General features: G+C 48.8%; 1 protein-coding gene across 6 annotated transcripts in view; it reads left to right on the forward strand.

Moving 5' to 3' along the window:
- Nucleotides 1-6,985, forward strand: part of HEG1 (heart development protein with EGF like domains 1) — a 45,833-nt gene extending 38,848 nt beyond the window's left edge. For 4 of the 6 annotated variants that reach the window (XM_062578987.1, XM_062578986.1, XM_062578985.1 and 1 more), the window contains one exon: nucleotides 214-6,985. In XM_062578987.1, coding sequence (XP_062434971.1) covers nucleotides 214-363 — 150 coding nt within the window. In that variant the 3' untranslated portion in view covers nucleotides 364-6,985. The remainder of the gene's footprint in view (nucleotides 1-213) is intronic. The other 2 variants (XR_009958794.1, XM_062578991.1) reach the window with 2 other exon arrangements.
- The last annotated feature ends 12,915 nt before the right edge of the window (nucleotides 6,986-19,900 follow it).

Here is a 19,900-nt window from a genome sequence, read left to right on the forward strand (position 1 = left end):
ATGTTAAAACTAGATTGGGTCAGAGTAATCCCCTCCTAGGCAATGCATAACTCCTGGAGTATAAATCATTCAAGATGGTAGAGATCATTAGTGATCATGTTGTTCGTTCTGCCTACTGAAATAACTGCTGGGAAGGGTGGAAAGACTGTGCATGAAAGCGTATTTGAGTGTGAGAATAAGACCCTTTTTATTTAATTATTTTTGCTAATACAGCCAACTGGACTGAGAAATCCTGAACTGGAAAGAAACGGACTTTATCCTCCCTACACTGGTTTGCCTGGATCTCGACATTCATGCATCTACCCTGGACAGTACAATCCATCCTTCATTAGTGACGAAACCAGAAGAAGAGACTACTTTTAGCAGAGCATAGAGGGATTGGAAGATTGACACAGTCCTGCGGCCCTTGAGCACCAGGAGCCCTCTGTCTCCTGGCACATCAGTCTTGCTCTTCCCATTTAACAGCAGGAGGGACTTTGAACTCAATTTGTGGTGTTGCTGCCCTGAGAAACTGTTCCGCTTGCTGAGCAGCCCAGAGAAGATGGAGGCGGGAACGACTCAAGGTGCGGACCAGTGAAAGACCCAGGTGGAAGCTAACGCGCGCGCCCCGTTTCTGCGCCGTGCTGCTGCTTCGCTCCACGCTGCGGGGCGAGCGTAGATCAGCGCAGGTAGACAAGCTGTGCCCGGCACTCTGAATTGAATACCCCGAGGGAGTGTTTTGTTTACAGATCTTGTTCACTGTCAGGCTGAGCTTATCTTCTTAGTCAGCCGTTGTGCAAAGAATTACCGTGTGACTGGTTTTGGTAGCAGAAGTATGTCAGCTCCCTTTTCTCCTGCCACGTTGCCTTCTGCTTCCTGCATGAGAGGGAAGCTGGCTTGTCCTCTAGCCCTTGCTGGTAGAAGTTCTCCAGAAGACTCGGTCCTTACTAAAGCCTGGCAGCGTTGGCTGAATTTGTGGGTCGATTGTCTCCGAGGAGTATGGAAAAGTTAAGTCATACCACTGTGATGCAAACTGACAGAGAAATGCAGCTGATCTGATGCACCACCCCTGTATGTAGGGAAAAGTCTTGGTGTGTCATCGTTCTGTCAGCCAGCATTGTTCAAAAGCGATGCCTCTATGGGTCATCGGAGTACTTCCGTGTAGGATTTTACAGGGCTCTGCTTCCTTGCAGGGTTTTATGTGACTGTAAAAACAGCAATATAACTTAAAATAGTTGCTAACAGGAAAATTTACTACAAAGATGAAAAATACGAATTGGGAACTCACTAGGCTCCTTACATGCAATTTGAAGAGGAGTGATAAGAGTTTAGCCCTGGTTGGGCAGGTAGAACACGAATGCCAGACACTGCAAATGGGACACAGCTTTCAAGCCTTCACAGCCCACCTTGACTTCAGTAGAAGCCGTGGAGGAGGACTCCGTACATTGGAAAAGGCGGCTTGCTGCAGTCAGTTGCATTTGACAGGAGAAAAACAGGATGCTTTGAATCCTCGCAGAGAAAAAAAGATCACACGTTTCAAATTGTTTTGCCTTCATCCATCCTAGTTTCGAGTTACTCAGACCAGGCAGGTTTCCTGACATAGGTGTGTTCATTTACATTATTCACCTTGGCATAAGCTGCAGAATATAAGCCAGCGTATTCCTCACCAAAGAGCAGATCAAAAGCTTATTGACTTTATTCCTCCTAAGGGTTGTTGATAGAGATCTTTATTATGAAGTTATTTTTACAGCTTATCTTCACTGCAAAGACAAACTGAGTCATCCAAGGCCTGTCCTGATGCACTAATCCTTACCTTGAAAACACTGGCTTTTTTTTCAAGCTGATTGCTTGTGTGAGGGCAGCAAAGAATAGCGAAATTCCTTAGCTATTAACCTAGCATCTCAGTAGTGTGTACATAATCTAGCTTCTCTAAAAAGCATATACTTCCCAGTACTCCCAGCTCCCCCCTCAGTGCTCAGAGATACAGTGCCTACAAGCAAATTCATAAGGGAGGTCAGCTCACTGGGGACCAAGGGACATGCCCCACAAAGTGCCTGCCACCAAGTGACAGCAGCGAGTCCAATGCTGACGTGCTGCGCAGCTGCTCCTCTGCAGCAAAGCTGCAGTGAGGGGGCACCCTCGCTCGAGGAGCAGTCACAGTACTCATGTCCTGCAGGCGCTGGGAGCCTCCAGATCCTGTCCCAGCACTCCAAAGGCTGTTGTGTTCTCTACCCGAAGTGAGAACGACTACCCAGGGGAAGACAAGTGAGTACAAGGCATTCATCAGCTGCATGGGCTAAGGGGGTTCTGGTCCCTGCTCCCACCTGCTTCTGGGTTCTCCAGATTGCAAGGTGGCAAGAGCACTGCAAACGTGCTTGGGAGGACAGTTTAGTGCACCATCTGTAGTGTGCACACGCAGAGTCACTTCAAGCCTTGCCCTTTACATGCTACGTGGAAACGGCTGTGTGGTCTTGCAGAGAAACGGCTCTTTATGGGTGCCCAGGGCCAGTGTGCTTCACTGCGATGTGATTTTATGATGATGATGCAGCCAACTTCGCATCTGCCTGATCCACAGTCGGACTCACAGGTGGTAGCACATGGCTTATCTTAGATTGAGGGGGAAAGTGATAAGCTTCTCATGGAAAGTACAGCTGCCTAAAGGGCTAGATTTAAAGGAAAACTCTAGTTACAGTATGCAAAATAGCTTAACAGGTAAAGCACAAAAACTAACTGCCCTCTGCCACTCTAATCAGTGTTTCCAACCAGTAAATGATGTTCTTCTCTGATTCATTAGTAGCCGATACCCTAATTACACAAGGTGCATTGGATGATGTGAACTAAGGGTTTGGCCCTGCTGTGCTCTGGGCCAGGTAGATCCCCGTGAGGACGTTGGTGAGGTTCACAGTCTCTCTGAGGGTGAGTTGCCTCTTCTGCATAGCACCAGCTCAGTTTTTGATGCATGCCTGGGTTGGAAAGGGCCACCTTTCCCATGGCACCAAGGAGGGTTTTGTCTCCCCTATAAATGAAAATAGGGAAGCTGGGTCTTGCTGCTGACTCTAAAACCAAAGCACTTAGACAAGCACTGGGATTTGTCTAAAAATATTTAGAGCAGCTTAGCAAAAAGTGAACATGTCCCAGCAATGACAGTAGGATTTAACCGTGTGCCGACATTTCATCGGATAGTGAGATATTTAGGCACATGCTTATAGGCAGATGTGTTTAATTGCTTGGTGATTTCAAAGACCACGTATTGTGAAATGAGTCTGCATGTGCCAAGTGGCTAGTGCAGAGGACAAAGGTTGAACTATCAACTCAATATTGCAGATCAGTCCTTCTATATAAAAAGAGTAGCATTTGGGTTGTAAAGAGCAGCATTTGGGTTGTATTGTGAACTCCTGGCCTGTATGTCTCGCAGCAAACTGCAAGGACTTTGAGTAGGAAACGTGATAGAACTATTTTCTAATTCAGATTGCACAGAAGTCTGCAAGTAGTTCATTTTCATTTCTTAATAACAGGAGCCTAAATAACCTTACTTCTTCTTAATGCTGTAACTGGAGTGAAAGGATCTCAATAAACCCAGCAGGATTTTTTGAGTGAGGACTGCAAAAGTTTTCCAAAAGAGATACCTGAGCTTTATTACATGGAAATTTTATAGCTGTCAGAGGAGGTAAACATTGGAAAATCTACTGTGTGAGTTTGTCCTTTGCAACCTCACCTTCTTTTCAGTTTTGGTAACAAAAACTAAGTCATGGAGCAAATGTGTGGTCTGCAGGGAGGAGGAAAGGAGTCTCTCCTGACCTGGTAGCACCTTCTCTGGGTGCCCTAGGCGTCTCGCTTTCAGCTGGAAGGAGAGGGTTTAAGGAGCAGTCAGCACCGGGGCTGGTAGGGGTGCTTTCCCGCGCAGCGAGGTCCAGGAAGTCTTTGCAGAGCCGGCGCTATGCCATGAGAAGCAGCCGCTCCCCGCGCAGCAATGCTCCGGCCTCACTGCAACGCCGCTGGCGCTCGGCTCCGCCGCTGCCCCAGCCCGGGGCATTTTCCTACAGTTTGTGGCCGTTCCTTTTCCGCGATTAGTTAATACTGCGGCTTACCGCCAAGGGGACTCTCCCAGCCACGGCAGGGCTCTGACCTGTTTCTGTGCAGCTTGCAGCTAGTGAAACTGTCACCAGGATCCTGTTCTGTCTGCTTCTGCCCGGGACGGCCGTGTCTAGGTGCCACCACCGTCAGCCGAAGCACCTCTGGCAGTGGCGTGGGGTTGTCACTCCCGTCCTGGGGGAAGGGTCTCGTGCCCTATCTCTCCCCCAGTCCCCACTCTCAAGCACAGGTACCTCTGTGCTAAGTACTTTACTCCTTCGGACATCTATATAAACGTAGCCTCATTTCTCAGAGGATTTAGGTTAATTTTAGCTAGCCCAAAATGCAGATTTTGACCGTACTGGATCGTAGAATCATAGAATCAGTAAGGTTGGAAGGGACCTCTGCTTCTCTGTTATCCACAGGGATATATCCCTTATGCGAGAGGATGAGGTAGAAAATGTGTGTTTCTTGCTAGGAGGCTGCAAGGGCTCGCCAGATGGGGAGAAAGGAAGAAAAACCACACGAACACCCAGCAGAAGGGCATTCCTGCTCCTGGCTGGTGTGTAAAGCTAGGGAAGCAGTCGGCCAGGGCCCTCGGGCGGCTGCGTGGGAGTCTTTCCGACTGACTTTGGAAGAAATGCGAATGGCTGCGCAGGAGAAGGCGTAGGGCCCTGGCGTAGGGCTCCGCCGGCTGCGTTGGCAAAAGCCCCTCGCCCGCAGCAGGGCCCGCGGCAGCCAGCCCGGGAGAGGCGGGCAGAGCGGCCGGCGCGGCTGGGCGCGGGCTCGGGGCATCGTTCAAAGGCAGGTTAGCGCGAGCGGCCGTCCCGCGGTCCCCCTCCCGCGCCGCGCTGGGAAAAACCGCCGCGCTGTCGCACGCCGGTGAAAAATCAAAGCGCTGCGCTTGTTTACGTCAGGAATGCGCGAGGTGGGGGCGTTTTGACGCCCTTTTCCCTGCGCGTTTAAAGCGTGAAATAACATGGCAGCAAGAAGTCCCGTCCCTGGCACCGCAGTGAGGCTCTCCCTGTGGCCAGCCCTCTACAAGTGATTTGCAATAGGAAAAAGCTTTTAGAAAATAGCAATAAATTGCATTTAGTGAGAAATGTTTGTCACTGTGAAACTATTTGTCCCAGTCATTGTAAAGCCTGTCCTCTAGGGGCCTTATAGACCAGTAAAGTGGGTCTGGACATCGCTGTAGACGCGTGAAGTACTTCCCCAGGACTCTTCTCTAATTCTTGCCAATGGCAGTATCTGTGCCAGATCCATCTGGACTTCTCATTCCTTCATATCAATGTCTAATCTTCAGTTTTCTTCCTTAAATTAAACAAGAACGGATGCATTTTACTTAAATGTTCTTCCTATGCTGGCTATTGTTTTTTCCTCTTTACACACAAAGAACCTAATCCAGCATCCGTTATACTGTCCGGGATAACTTTCCCAGGGATTGTAATGGAGTTTTTCCGAGGCCTGAATTGTTCATTTCAAGGTGACTTGGGTGTACAACATGCATTCCTTTGGCTTTCCATCCTGCCCCTTTCTGTGGGGGTGTTACTGCCTTTAAACGTTGTATTTGTTTTTTGGAAGCGTAACTTTTGCTGCAGGAAAACCTACCTTAAGTGAGATTGAACAAACAGGTTCTTGTTCAAGATCTGAAACACTTCGCCAAGAAGAGAGCAGATGGGAATTTTGTAAAATTGTTTTGGAGGCATAATCCTTTATTGATCAAGCGACCTGCTTCCTATAGTGTAAGATCCTCTAGGGAAATAGAGGAGCTTTCGGTATTCAGAGAAATACTCTGAGGAGAGTTTTCTGAATGCAGGAGCTACTGATTCCCGCTTGCCTGCGCCCTTGGTGATGGACCAGGATCTCTCAGCGTGGAAGGGGTACGTGCTGTGTGCCTGTAGGATTTTGGGAGCCTTGCAGTATGTGTTTAATTCTTCATTCCCTTGAATTGTTGAAGCTGAAAAGCAGGATGGAAATCCATTAAGGGTAAAAGGGAGGAAAAAATGTTTTGCAGAACCAAATGTCTAAAGTCAGTGTAATACTGTGACTTCTGTACTGTAGGATCATGTGTGGATGAGACCTGTTCTTTGCACAGTTTGCGTTACGTGTGAGTAATACCCTAGTACCTAGAGAGGGTGCCCTAATGGTCCTCAAAGGAATATGTAAGTGCTAAGTCCCTCAATCTCTTTCTAGTAAAATGCTTCCTGAAAGGGAAGGGAGTCTTGAAGGAGTAATTACTGCCTCAAGTGGCCTGCAAATCTGCAATCTGCTATGCCCTGATACAGAAAGGTCCTGTGGAATACAGCAAAAAGTGTCATTTTTCTTGGACAGTGCCACAGAAATTGCCTGATACAAAATGCTTGTTTTAAAATCTTTATTTTAAAGGGAAAAATACAGAATAAATACTCAATTGTTACCTTTTCTAAGGAAATTCGGTTAAACCCAATCATTTGTTTGTTTTAAACAAACAAAATAAAAATCTGTTTTAAGCCCTGTTGAAATTCTACAGAGCTTTTTCATAACAGAAAGCAAAATTTTGTGTGTAAAATCATAATGGTTTCCTTGAGCAACTTTCAGCATTGCAAAGCTCACTTTTAGTGAAGTCTATTTCAAAAGGTAAAGTTTCAGCATTTGTTTGTATTTCTGTTTTTAACCTGAACGTGGACCTACTTTATGTTCTTGACGTTGTCCAGGTTTCCCTTCCCATATCTCTGATGTTAGCTTCCAAGTTGCTGGGTTTTTAAGGACTTGTTCCAAACCAGTATTATTTAAAGTTGTATCATATTTTCATTCTCCGCTAATTACACAGTACTGTAGTAGAAAAATATAATTTTTAAGGATTGGATTATTTTTATACCTGCATCCAATATGATGATTAAATCTGGCGTTCTAGTCAGTGTTATAAAAGAATACAATAAAACTATGAATATTAGTATGTCTCAGCCTTTTTATTGTCTAAAGCTTTCCATGCGAAGAGACGCATATGCTTCTTTTAGATTGTTTAACTATAATTAGAAATCTAATCTATAACATACAAACTTTTATAGTTCTGTTGCTCTTTTAGCAATGATTGGTGACAGAAGAGAAAAACTAAAATGCAAAGCAAAGAGGAAACGAATTTGTTCTGTTAGTTATGCTCAACTTCTGCTCAGTCAAAATACAGGTTCCATGCTCACGTATTTATTTCAATAACGTTAGGCAAACCAAAGTTTAGCTTTGAAGCTTTTCGTAGTCGAGTTTTTCATCCTGCTGCAAACACAGGAGAATTGGTGAAGGTGTGCGTGTGTACACGCACGTGCGTATGGTGGAGGGAAGGGAAAGGTTGGTGCAGTGGGGCTCTTTGCATGGGCAGGGGCTGGACTTGACTGCAGTAAGATCTGTCACCTTCCTTATTAATTGCCACTGGGGACTATGAAGGATACAGACTTGAATGCTTCTCGGAAGAGGAAGGCTGATACCCTGAATGCAAAGGAAAGCAACATCCTGCCCAGGCTGCTAGGAGGAGGTGTGATGTGTGAGGGTGATCTCAGTAACCTCAGGCGTGTTAATCTGGAAGAATATTTCAGCATTTTGCCCCAGAAAGGTACAGCACTCAGCTGAGATGGCAGTTGCGGGTGGGATTCATCCGCTCTGCCCAAAGTTAGGTCAGTCAGACCAACCATGGCTCTTCTGTGGCCATGGAAAGTGATAAGCGTCTGCAGAAGATAATTCATCGTAAGGTAGGTTCCTCCCATGGCAATAGCACCGTAAGAATCCAGCGTTTTGACAACTGACATGAGATGAAGTGAGTGCTGCTTGCAGAGAAACGGTGAGTCTACAACTTATTTCTCACTGCAACCTGAAACATCAGTGTCCTCTCTGTGGTGACAAAGCACAGAATTGTGTTATATGCCTGCTCCTTGTCTAGCAAGACTCTGGTGGAAAAATGAAACAAAATGAAAGGAGACAATAACCTGACTAATTCTGTCAAATGAGCTTTTGTTCATTTGCAAGAGAAAACCTGTTATCAAACCTCTATTTCATTACTAATAATAATGCAGGTTTTTCTATTTCTATTTTCTATTTTTTTATTCTATATGGCAGCCTGGTTATCTTTTAAATAAATTGGCAGTGCAGAAGAACAGGTTGCAACAACACCCTGAGACTAGGTAGGAGGAATTTGGGATTATGGACAAGCCCATGGTATAGCAGGCCCATTTCAGGTTTGTGCACCGGTGCCTCTGTGACCATGGAGCGCCTGCAGACTATGTGACCTGAACTGCTTTTGAACCACCAGAAAAGAAGTCAAAGTAGCATATGCTCCCCCTGATTGTGGTGGGTCTGTATGTATAGAGCTTCGGTTTAGATTTTCCATAGGTTTGCTGGAACTGGGTTAGTTTAACTAATTACAAGATTTATTTTGAGGGATATGTGTGATAAAGAGCCGAGGAGCCCAATTTACAGGAAATAGCAAAATGTATACAGATCTAATAAGGAACAGAATTGAAAAATACGCAGGAGGAACACCATTCAGCTGAAGTGCATAAAGAGATGTAAAAGGCGGTTACTCCTACTTTACTACAAGTCTTCTGGTAGCATGATTACCCCTTGGTCACATGCAGCTTATCATGGCTAAATAATGGGGCCATACGCGACTACGCACCTCATCGTAGTTAAATGCAACCTTTTACCTTTGAACTCTTTTTGACTGTCATAAATAAGGAATAAGACAAGTGAACAATACTGTGCTTGTTACTAAATATAGTGCGTTTTTATTTCATAAGAATCATTTGTCAGTGTTTTTGTTTGCCATACCTGAGCTTTGACGCACATGAGTTTGGTTTTACTAGTGGTGGGAAGTAATTCATGTTTCTGAAGAGCAAGATGTCTTTGTAATCCTTTATAGCATGTCACACTGTGGTTATCTGAGCTGATCTGGACTAACAGTTAACTATCTATTGTCTAAGTACATGCTCAATAAGCTCATTAATAATTGCATTTGTACTAGAGGTATTTGCCTGGCATCACTTCTCTTGTTCTGATAGTTCTAGCTGTTCTCCTAAAGCATCATATCTCTATTATGAAATTTCCCCACAAATTTGTAGTCTCATCACCCCACTTCTCCCCAGGGAGAGGTTGTTGTGACCCCAGTTTGTCATGATGCAGATAGGGAAGTGCAAGCAGACACAAAAAGACCTGGCACATACACATGTATGTCTGTACTCAGTGGGTTATTTTCTGAACGCTCTCCACCAGCAGATTTGTCTTGCTGTACAGACATATTTCCAGCTGAAATAGATGCTGTTCAGCTAGGAACCACATCTCACCAAATGACCAGTTTTCAATGTTGCATCTCCCTGGAGGCTCCTAGCATAGTCTGCTGAGGGCTGAAATGTTTTATTCCAACAGGACTTCAGGTGTCACATGCGACCTGTGAGGCAAAGTTGGAAGATCTCCTGCGGTCTTGAGGTTGCTGAGCTTTCACTCCCATTCAGAAATGTGCCCAGGACCTGCCCCCATTGCTCACGGTGGTATTTGCCAGAGGAGACTCACTCCAAAGCCTCTGGATGTGGCTTTGCAGGGAATACACAGATGGGCTTGCTCATGCTGCTTTCCCATGCCCCATAACGACAGGACCATCTGCATTCAATTCACAGAAACGCTTGTATGGGTGGCTCTGGCAGGACTCAGGGTCAGACAGACCTTTCAAGTGGGAGACACAACACCTCTGCCTTACAAGGAGGACCTGCAAGCCCCCATGGCCCTTCCAATCACTGCTGCTCTCCAGCAGTGCCTTTTAGCAGAGCACAAACACCCTGCCCAGCTGGAAAGCTCAGCTAGGTGGGACAGCTACAAATAGGAGGGTTGGGGAAAAAAGGGATTCTGTTCACGGAGGCACTTTTTCCCCATCTTGGTCTCTGTCTAGCCATTTTCAGTGGCTTCCTGGGATGCAATTTCAAAAGTTTCTGTTTCCATTCTCTTTCCCTAGTGTCATGGCTGTGTTGTCTGCTCCATGGCTTGCTGCTCATGGCTCTTGGCTATTTCCCACATCTAGACCCCTTTGGGCTCCCTGCTCTAGCCTGATCATCCCAGACCTCCGTGTTTTGCCCAGGCACAAACTGGATTGCTCTCAAAGAAGGAAAGCTGCCACCTAGATAAGGTCAGACATCTATCAGCTGTCCTTCCTGTTCCCCCTTCCCCTGCCACACTGCTTTAACAAGTCCGTGTAATATTTAGGCAAATAAAAGGATCATAATTGCTGCCACAATGTTCAAGGCCAAATCCATTTCTTTGATGTCAAAGGTGCAGGTGTTTTCCATTGCTTTTTAACCCTGAGCACTAGGAAATGCTTTGGCATAAAATTTTTATTTCCTTGCATGTTTTGAAAGAGTCTTTTTCTTAGAAGGAAAGAACAGTTGGGGTCTGAGGCATAGGGCTTGTCTGTACTGGTAAGGTATTGAAAAGGGAGTGAGTGTGTACATGCTAGGTAATCTGCTCTAGTGCGTACTTAAGTGTGCCTTGGAGTTGGAGCAAGTTTCACTTGCTCAGTGCAATCTTCACTGTGTGGAAAGTAGGCAGGGGATAGCTACTGGGCTGTCGCTTCATACGTCAGCTTATTTAGCAGTAACTTCCGTGTGTCAACAGGTCTTGAATACCTATCACTTAAGAGCACTGCAGGTCCAGGAATCTCCTCCCAGCCTGAGGAGGAAGGAAAAAAACAGCTTGGAGCTATCATTTGCCACTTGCCACCATGACGTCAGCTCAGGGCTGAACTCCCTACCTGCGGCAGGGACCTTAAATGAGCTGACGCTAGAAGAGAATAGTACTTTCTCGTAGGTTTAACAGCAAGTAGCAGCAGCAGCAATGAGAGGCTGTCTATTCCTCCCTGTGTTACTCACCCTGATCTTGAGCCCCGAGAAAGGTAAGAAACCCTATCTTCTGTTCTGGGATTTATCGGGGCAGCTATTCTGTGGCAGTGAATGGATTACTTAGTACACAGCAGCCACTGAGAGACTCAAGGTCAGTGGTCATGCAGAGTTCAGCACGCCTAGATTTTGATTAATTAATGATGAAAATTTTCACGGCAAGCCGATTTTCTGTGTTCATAGAACAATGCAAAAGCCCTGGTGCTTGTGATTAGCCTAATTTTGCCTGTACCATAAGCAGTTTTCAGGACCTGCACACTGAACTCTGGCAATTCAAGCTCTATTACAGTCATATCACAAAGGTGCAACTGTTCGACTCCAACACCCAGGGAAAGGACGGCTGCAGCTGGCCTTCTGGCTAGAGACTCCTTGAGCAATCAGCCTGGCAAACAGCACCAGCTGAGCCAGCGTATCGTATAGTGTTCATTCAACTCCTGTTAAAACTAATTAATGGGAACGTCACCAACAACTTTGATGGCAGAGGATTGCACCGTGGTCTATTCAAATTGATGGCCAGGAATCACTCTTCCAGCCATTTGCTGCTTCTTCTGGCTTCGTGACCAATTGGGTAGTTGTGGGACATGGTGTCAGCCCAAACTCTCCTGTCCCTCGTGTTCCAGTGTGGAGCAGAGACAAGTTAGTAGAAGTAGAGTTAAGGCAGCTATATGAAGAGTTTAATAGCAACTTGAAGCTGTGAGAGGACAGGAAGACTAGGAATGTCTTGACCTAAAAACTAGTGTAAGCAATGGGAGTCTTCCACTGACTTGAGCAGATTTTGCATCAAGATAGCCCTGCCCAGAAACCTTTTCCATTCTAAGCAAACAATGTCAAAGCTTTGCACAGTGTTTCCAGTTGTAGAGTACTGACACAGATCCTGCTCCGCTCAACTGCCAGATGTCTCTGTTCCTCCATACCTAGGTCTTAACATCCTTGTTCTTTATCTCCACGATAAACTCTTAAGGCTATTCCACATCCTGTTTCCTCACGCAGAAGGCTGAGCCTAGGCAGTCAGAGCTATTACATAACCACCTTTGCTCAGGTTACTGCACAAACCTATCAGCAAGGTCCAACTGCTACTCGTGCTCTGCAGTCACCACAAATGTAATTCTTCCAGAGTCCAAAGGGTAGCTGTACGCAGTGATACACCCTGAATGGCCAAGAGGGTATGGCTGCTTTCTCCAAGGTGCTTCAAGTAAAAGCCTTCTTTGGTGGAGTTATATATTGAGCTTCTATACTATAACCCCATTCTTTAGGCAAAACACAGAAAAAATAAGGTGGTGCACAGCATGAGCAGCTTATGTCAATTCTCTTGGACATGCACGTTTCATGGCTGACCATCTGATACCATATTTGATCTCTAAATATAAGTCAGTCCCTCTTCCTCTTTGTCGTTGATTTAGGCTTTTTTTTCCTAATGGAAATACTGTATTAGGCTTTACTATTTGTACTGTTATAATAAGGGTATTTTTAGCAACAAAGAATGAAGGTGTTGACTAACAGATACCCCTGGAGATCTGTTGGACTAGCTCTTCAAAAGATTATTGCCCGAACATTGAGTTTGAAAGGAAAGTCTAGAACAATGATCCCAATGAACCATGGCTTGTGGCAAGCACAGACCCATAGACACCACCATGGTTTTGGTAAAAATGTACACTTCTTCAGAGTAATAGGGGAACAAATAATGCTGCCCACAGGACTGCCCAAAGCTGCCCAGTGGAGGCAGAAGTCTTGGCTAATAAGAGGATCTGCAGACACTGCTGCTGTTTTTCTTCCTCTAGAAGAGACTAATGGAGTATTTTATGCCTTGTCTTCTAGTATATCTTTTCTTGTACATTTCCCATGTCAGATTTACTGAGCAGAAGAAAAATGTTTTTAAATTTGCCTCTCTTTGGGGTATCCGAAGCCCTTCAAAGCTCTTGAAGCATGAGATCTATTTTTTCAAAAGTCTGTAGAGATTTAAATGTGTCATTTACAAAAAAAAAATTTTAACGTATCAACTATAAGAGTGCACTAGCACCAAGGATGTTGTCCATTAGTCTTCTGGCTGTATGATGTTAATGATTTAGATGAAATTCTGATCACAGTGACATTAACTCAAATTAAATATATTTATTCCTAGCTCATTTGGTAATTAACTCAGTTTGCAGATAGATCATATGATCCAAACTGACCATTTGTCAATATCATGCATTTATCCACAGGGCTGTTGTATTATTTGTTTTCCTTATTTCTAGACCAAAAAACAAAAACCTTCTCATTCCTTAAATTCAAGCATTAAGATTAATATAGATTAAATGTAAAATAACAATACTAAAAAATGCACCTAAAATGGTCAGGAAGAGTGAAGACACCAACAGTTAATACAGTAACACAAAAAGACAATAAGAAGAAATATTTCTTCCTTAATTGTTACTTGGAATTGGAAAGGTCTCATTTCAAAAAGAAAGAAATATAACAAGAAAGGAAAAGGATTATAAAAATAATGTATACTGCTTTTACTGAGTGGAAGTGTAGTTCTGGAAAGAGGATCTGCATACCTGGATCATAACACATATCGTAGCATAACAAATATCAAAGTAGGACTTTACAAATAGAAATATTCTGATTTCAATGTACTCCAGTATTTGTTTTGGCATGGGGAAAGGTGTTAGCAGTCATTTTTTTCCATCCATGCACTGAAATCCATATAGACCTCAAATGATCCTTCTCTTGAAAGCATCTTTATAATTCCAAAATATCTACATCTATCTTACAGTTTAGGCAGTTACTGTAAATGTTCTTCAGGTCTACCTCAGGGTCTGGAGAGTAACTGCATAGATAATAACTGCACAGTGTCATAACTTATACATATCATGTAAAACGAGGCCCCTATTAAAGACATGCCGTGCAAAAAGAACTTCTTTAACAGATGGCAGAAGCACATTGAGATAAGTAGACAAGAACGAAACATTCGAACTGGGTCAGACCAGTGCTAAGATACCATTAAGAATGGAAAGTATATGCAGATTTGACTCCGACCAAGAGACACAAAATGCTGCTACCTGAGCATGCCATGTAAGCAAGCGGAGCTGTGGAGGGTAGAAACAAAGTGGTCTTGCGGTGCAGGAGAGGGAGGCCAGGGAGTTCAGGGATGGGAGGCCAGAGAGACAGCGGCCCATGGGGCAGCCTGCAGTCAGGCAACAGGCAGGTGAGGGAGGCCCAGGGCTGTGGTCACTATGCTCCACGCAGCTCCCCTGCTTACCTGCTCAGCAGTCGTCCTGCACACACGGTGGTTCCCCAGGACTTTTCCTCCACACAACACTCAGTGGGGCTACCATGACTCTTCTTTTCCCGCCAACAGCAACGACAGTGACTCCAAATGCATCTGCACCAACAGCCACTTCCCCATCTACATCACCACCAACTTCAGGTGAGGAGAGAACTGCCCTCCAGCAGCCCCTTGCGAGACGGGTTCTGCTTCCCTGAGTCTACGAGATCTCAAGCCCCTTAAGGCCAGGACTGCTCCTCTGATCTGCCTTTCCCGGGTTTCTCTGCTAGTGGAGGCAACGAGCCCCACGTTGAGGCTGCACCTCCTCTCCTGCCTTCCCTCTCTTTCCCACTGGCCTTTGCTGCCAGGGGAATGTGTTGGGCAGGATTACAGCAGCCTGGTTGCTCCCTGCTTGGTTCTTGGCCTCCAGGCATGGACCCCAGGCCCTCACATCTGTCTTGCACAAGCCTGCCGTGCAAAACGCTCCCTGCTTCACAACTCCCGCAAATGATGCCAGGGAGCAGACCATCATGGGGAGCCACAGAGGCAGTGGGTCTGGAGTCAGGCAACGGGCAGGTGAGGGAGGCCCAGGGCTGTGGTCACTATGCTCCACGCAGCTCCCCTGCTTACCTGCTCAGCAGTCGTCCTGCACACACGGTGGTTCCCCAGGACTTTTCCTCCACACAACACTCAGTGGGGCTACCATGACTCTTCTTTTCCCGCCAACAGCAACGACAGTGACTCCAAATGCATCTGCACCAACAGCCACTTCCCCATCTACATCACCACCAACTTCAGGTGAGGAGAGAACTGCCCTCCAGCAGCCCCTTGCGAGACGGGTTCTGCTTCCCTGAGTCTACGAGATCTCAAGCCCCTTAAGGCCAGGACTGCTCCTCTGATCTGCCTTTCCCGGGTTTCTCTGCTAGCGGAGGCAACGAGCCCCACGTTGAGGCTGCACCTCCTCTCCTGTCTTCCCTCTCTTTCCCACTGGCCTTTGCTGCCAGGGGAATGTGTTGGGCAGGATTACAGCAGCCTGGTTGCTCCCTGCTTGGTTCTTGGCCTCCAGGCATGGACCCCAGGCCCTCACATCTGTCTTGCACAAGCCTGCCGTGCAAAACGCTCCCTGCTTCACAACTCCCGCAAATGATGCCAGGGAGCAGACCATCATGGGGAGCCACAGAGGCAGTGGGTCTGGAGTCAGGCAACGGGCAGGTGAGGGAGGCCCAGGGCTGTGGTCACTATGCTCCACGCAGCTCCCCTGCTTACCTGCTCAGCAGTCGTCCTGCACACACGGTGGTTCCCCAGGACTTTTCCTCCACACAACACTCAGTGGGGCTACCATGACTCTTCTTTTCCCGCCAACAGCAACGACAGTGACTCCAAATGCATCTGCACCAACAGCCACTTCCCCATCTACATCACCACCAACTTCAGGTGAGGAGAGAACTGCCCTCCAGCAGCCCCTTGCGAGACGGGTTCTGCTTCCCTGAGTCTACGAGATCTCAAGCCCCTTAAGGCCAGGACTGCTCCTCTGATCTGCCTTTCCCGGGTTTCTCTGCTAGCGGAGGCAACGAGCCCCACGTTGAGGCTGCACCTCCTCTCCTGCCTTCCCTCTCTTTCCCACTGGCCTTTGCTGCCAGGGGAATGTGTTGGGCAGGATTACAGCAGCCTGGTTGCTCCCTGCTTGGTTCTTGGCCTCCAGGCATGGACCCCAGGCCCTCACGTCTGTCTTGCACAAGCCTGCCGTGCAAAACGCTCCCTGCTTCACAACTCCCGCAAATGATGCCAGGGAGCAGACCATCATGGGGAGCCACAGAGGCAGTGGGTCTGGAGTCAGGCAACGGGCAGGTGAGGGAGGCCCAGGGCTGTGGTCACTATGCTCCACGCAGCTCCCCTGCTTACCTGCTCAGCAGTCGTCCTGCACACACGGTGGTTCCCCAGGACTTTTCCTCCACACAACACTCAGTGGGGCTACCATGACTCTTCTTTTCCCGCCAACAGCAACGACAGTGACTCCAAATGCATCTGCACCAACAGCCACTTCCCCATCTACATCACCACCAACTTCAGGTGAGGAGAGAACTGCCCTCCAGCAGCCCCTTGCGAGACGGGTTCTGCTTCCCTGAGTCTACGAGATCTCAAGCCCCTTAAGGCCAGGACTGCTCCTCTGATCTGCCTTTCCCGGGTTTCTCTGCTAGCGGAGGCAACGAGCCCCACGTTGAGGCTGCACCTCCTCTCCTGCCTTCCCTCTCTTTCCCACTGGCCTTTGCTGCCAGGGGAATGTGTTGGGCAGGATTACAGCAGCCTGGTTGCTCCCTGCTTGGTTCTTGGCCTCCAGGCATGGACCCCAGGCCCTCACATCTGTCTTGCACAAGCCTGCCGTGCAAAACGCTCCCTGCTTCACAACTCCCGCAAATGATGCCAGGGAGCAGACCATCATGGGGAGCCACAGAGGCAGTGGGTCTGGAGTCAGGCAACGGGCAGGTGAGGGAGGCCCAGGGCTGTGGTCACTATGCTCCACGCAGCTCCCCTGCTTACCTGCTCAGCAGTCGTCCTGCACACACGGTGGTTCCCCAGGACTTTTCCTCCACACAACACTCAGTGGGGCTACCATGACTCTTCTTTTCCCACCAACAGCAACGACAGTGACTCCAAATGCATCTGCACCAACAGCCACTTCCCCATCTACATCACCACCAACTTCAGGTGAGGAGAGAACTGCCCTCCAGCAGCCCCTTGCGAGACGGGTTCTGCTTCCCTGAGTCTACGAGATCTCAAGCCCCTTAAGGCCAGGACTGCTCCTCTGATCTGCCTTTCCCGGGTTTCTCTGCTAGTGGAGGCAACGAGCCCCACGTTGAGGCTGCACCTCCTCTCCTGCCTTCCCTCTCTTTCCCACTGGCCTTTGCTGCCAGGGGAATGTGTTGGGCAGGATTACAGCAGCCTGGTTGCTCCCTGCTTGGTTCTTGGCCTCCAGGCATGGACCCCAGGCCCTCACATCTGTCTTGCACAAGCCTGCCGTGCAAAACGCTCCCTGCTTCACAACTCCCGCAAATGATGCCAGGGAGCAGACCATCATGGGGAGCCACAGAGGCAGTGGGTCTGGAGTCAGGCAACGGGCAGGTGAGGGAGGCCCAGGGCTGTGGTCACTATGCTCCACGCAGCTCCCCTGCTTACCTGCTCAGCAGTCGTCCTGCACACACGGTGGTTCCCCAGGACTTTTCCTCCACACAACACTCAGTGGGGCTACCATGACTCTTCTTTTCCCGCCAACAGCAACGACAGTGACTCCAAATGCATCTGCACCAACAGCCACTTCCCCATCTACATCACCACCAACTTCAGGTGAGGAGAGAACTGCCCTCCAGCAGCCCCTTGCGAGACGGGTTCTGCTTCCCTGAGTCTACGAGATCTCAAGCCCCTTAAGGCCAGGACTGCTCCTCTGATCTGCCTTTCCCGGGTTTCTCTGCTAGCGGAGGCAACGAGCCCCACGTTGAGGCTGCACCTCCTCTCCTGTCTTCCCTCTCTTTCCCACTGGCCTTTGCTGCCAGGGGAATGTGTTGGGCAGGATTACAGCAGCCTGGTTGCTCCCTGCTTGGTTCTTGGCCTCCAGGCATGGACCCCAGGCCCTCACATCTGTCTTGCACAAGCCTGCCGTGCAAAACGCTCCCTGCTTCACAACTCCCGCAAATGATGCCAGGGAGCAGACCATCATGGGGAGCCACAGAGGCAGTGGGTCTGGAGTCAGGCAACGGGCAGGTGAGGGAGGCCCAGGGCTGTGGTCACTATGCTCCACGCAGCTCCCCTGCTTACCTGCTCAGCAGTCGTCCTGCACACACGGTGGTTCCCCAGGACTTTTCCTCCACACAACACTCAGTGGGGCTACCATGACTCTTCTTTTCCCACCAACAGCAACGACAGTGACTCCAAATGCATCTGCACCAACAGCCACTTCCCCATCTACATCACCACCAACTTCAGGTGAGGAGAGAACTGCCCTCCAGCAGCCCCTTGCGAGACGGGTTCTGCTTCCCTGAGTCTACGAGATCTCAAGCCCCTTAAGGCCAGGACTGCTCCTCTGATCTGCCTTTCCCGGGTTTCTCTGCTAGCGGAGGCAACGAGCCCCACGTTGAGGCTGCACCTCCTCTCCTGTCTTCCCTCTCTTTCCCACTGGCCTTTGCTGCCAGGGGAATGTGTTGGGCAGGATTACAGCAGCCTGGTTGCTTCCTGCTTGCGTTCTTGGCCTCCAGGCATGGACCCCAGGCCCTCACGTCTGTCTTGCACAAGCCTGCCGTGCAAAACGCTCCCTGCTTCACAACTCCCGCAAATGATGCCAGGGAGCAGACCATCATGGGGAGCCACAGAGGCAGTGGGTCTGGAGTCAGGCAACGGGCAGGTGAGGGAGGCCCAGGGCTGTGGTCACTATGCTCCACGCAGCTCCCCTGCTTACCTGCTCAGCAGTCGTCCTGCACACACGGTGGTTCCCCAGGACTTTTCCTCCACACAACACTCAGTGGGGCTACCATGACTCTTCTTTTCCCGCCAACAGCAACGACAGTGACTCCAAATGCATCTGCACCAACAGCCACTTCCCCATCTACATCACCACCAACTTCAGGTGAGGAGAGAACTGCCCTCCAGCAGCCCCTTGCGAGACGGGTTCTGCTTCCCTGAGTCTACGAGATCTCAAGCCCCTTAAGGCCAGGACTGCTCCTCTGATCTGCCTTTCCCGGGTTTCTCTGCTAGCGGAGGCAACGAGCCCCACGTTGAGGCTGCACCTCCTCTCCTGCCTTCCCTCTCTTTCCCACTGGCCTTTGCTGCCAGGGGAATGTGTTGGGCAGGATTACAGCAGCCTGGTTGCTCCCTGCTTGCGTTCTTGGCCTCCAGGCATGGACCCCAGGCCCTCACATCTGTCTTGCACAAGCCTGCCGTGCAAAACGCTCCCTGCTTCACAACTCCCGCAAATGATGCCAGGGAGCAGACCATCATGGGGAGCCACAGAGGCAGTGGGTCTGGAGTCAGGCAACGGGCAGGTGAGGGAGGCCCAGGGCTGTGGTCACTATGCTCCACGCAGCTCCCCTGCTTACCTGCTCAGCAGTCGTCCTGCACACACGGTGGTTCCCCAGGACTTTTCCTCCACACAACACTCAGTGGGGCTACCATGACTCTTCTTTTCCCACCAACAGCAACGACAGTGACTCCAAATGCACCTGGACCAACAAGCACTTCCCCATCTACATCACCACCAACTTCAGGTGAGGAGAGAACTGCCCTCCAGCAGCCCCTTGCGAGACGGGTTCTGCTTCCCTGAGTCTACGAGATCTCAAGCCCCTTAAGGCCAGGACTGCTCCTCTGATCTGCCTTTCCCGGGTTTCTCTGCTAGCGGAGGCAACGAGCCCCACGTTGAGGCTGCACCTCCTCTCCTGTCTTCCCTCTCTTTCCCACTGGCCTTTGCTGCCAGGGGAATGTGTTGGGCAGGATTACAGCAGCCTGGTTGCTTCCTGCTTGCGTTCTTGGCCTCCAGGCATGGACCCCAGGCCCTCACGTCTGTCTTGCACAAGCCTGCCGTGCAAAACGCTCCCTGCTTCACAACTCCCGCAAATGATGCCAGGGAGCAGACCATCATGGGGAGCCACAGAGGCAGTGGGTCTGGAGTCAGGCAACAGGCAGGTGAGGGATGCCCAGGGCTGTGGTCACT

This window comes from Rhea pennata, chromosome 6 (genome assembly GCF_028389875.1).
Source record: "Rhea pennata isolate bPtePen1 chromosome 6, bPtePen1.pri, whole genome shotgun sequence".
Classification (NCBI taxonomy): Eukaryota; Metazoa; Chordata; class Aves; order Rheiformes; family Rheidae; genus Rhea; species Rhea pennata.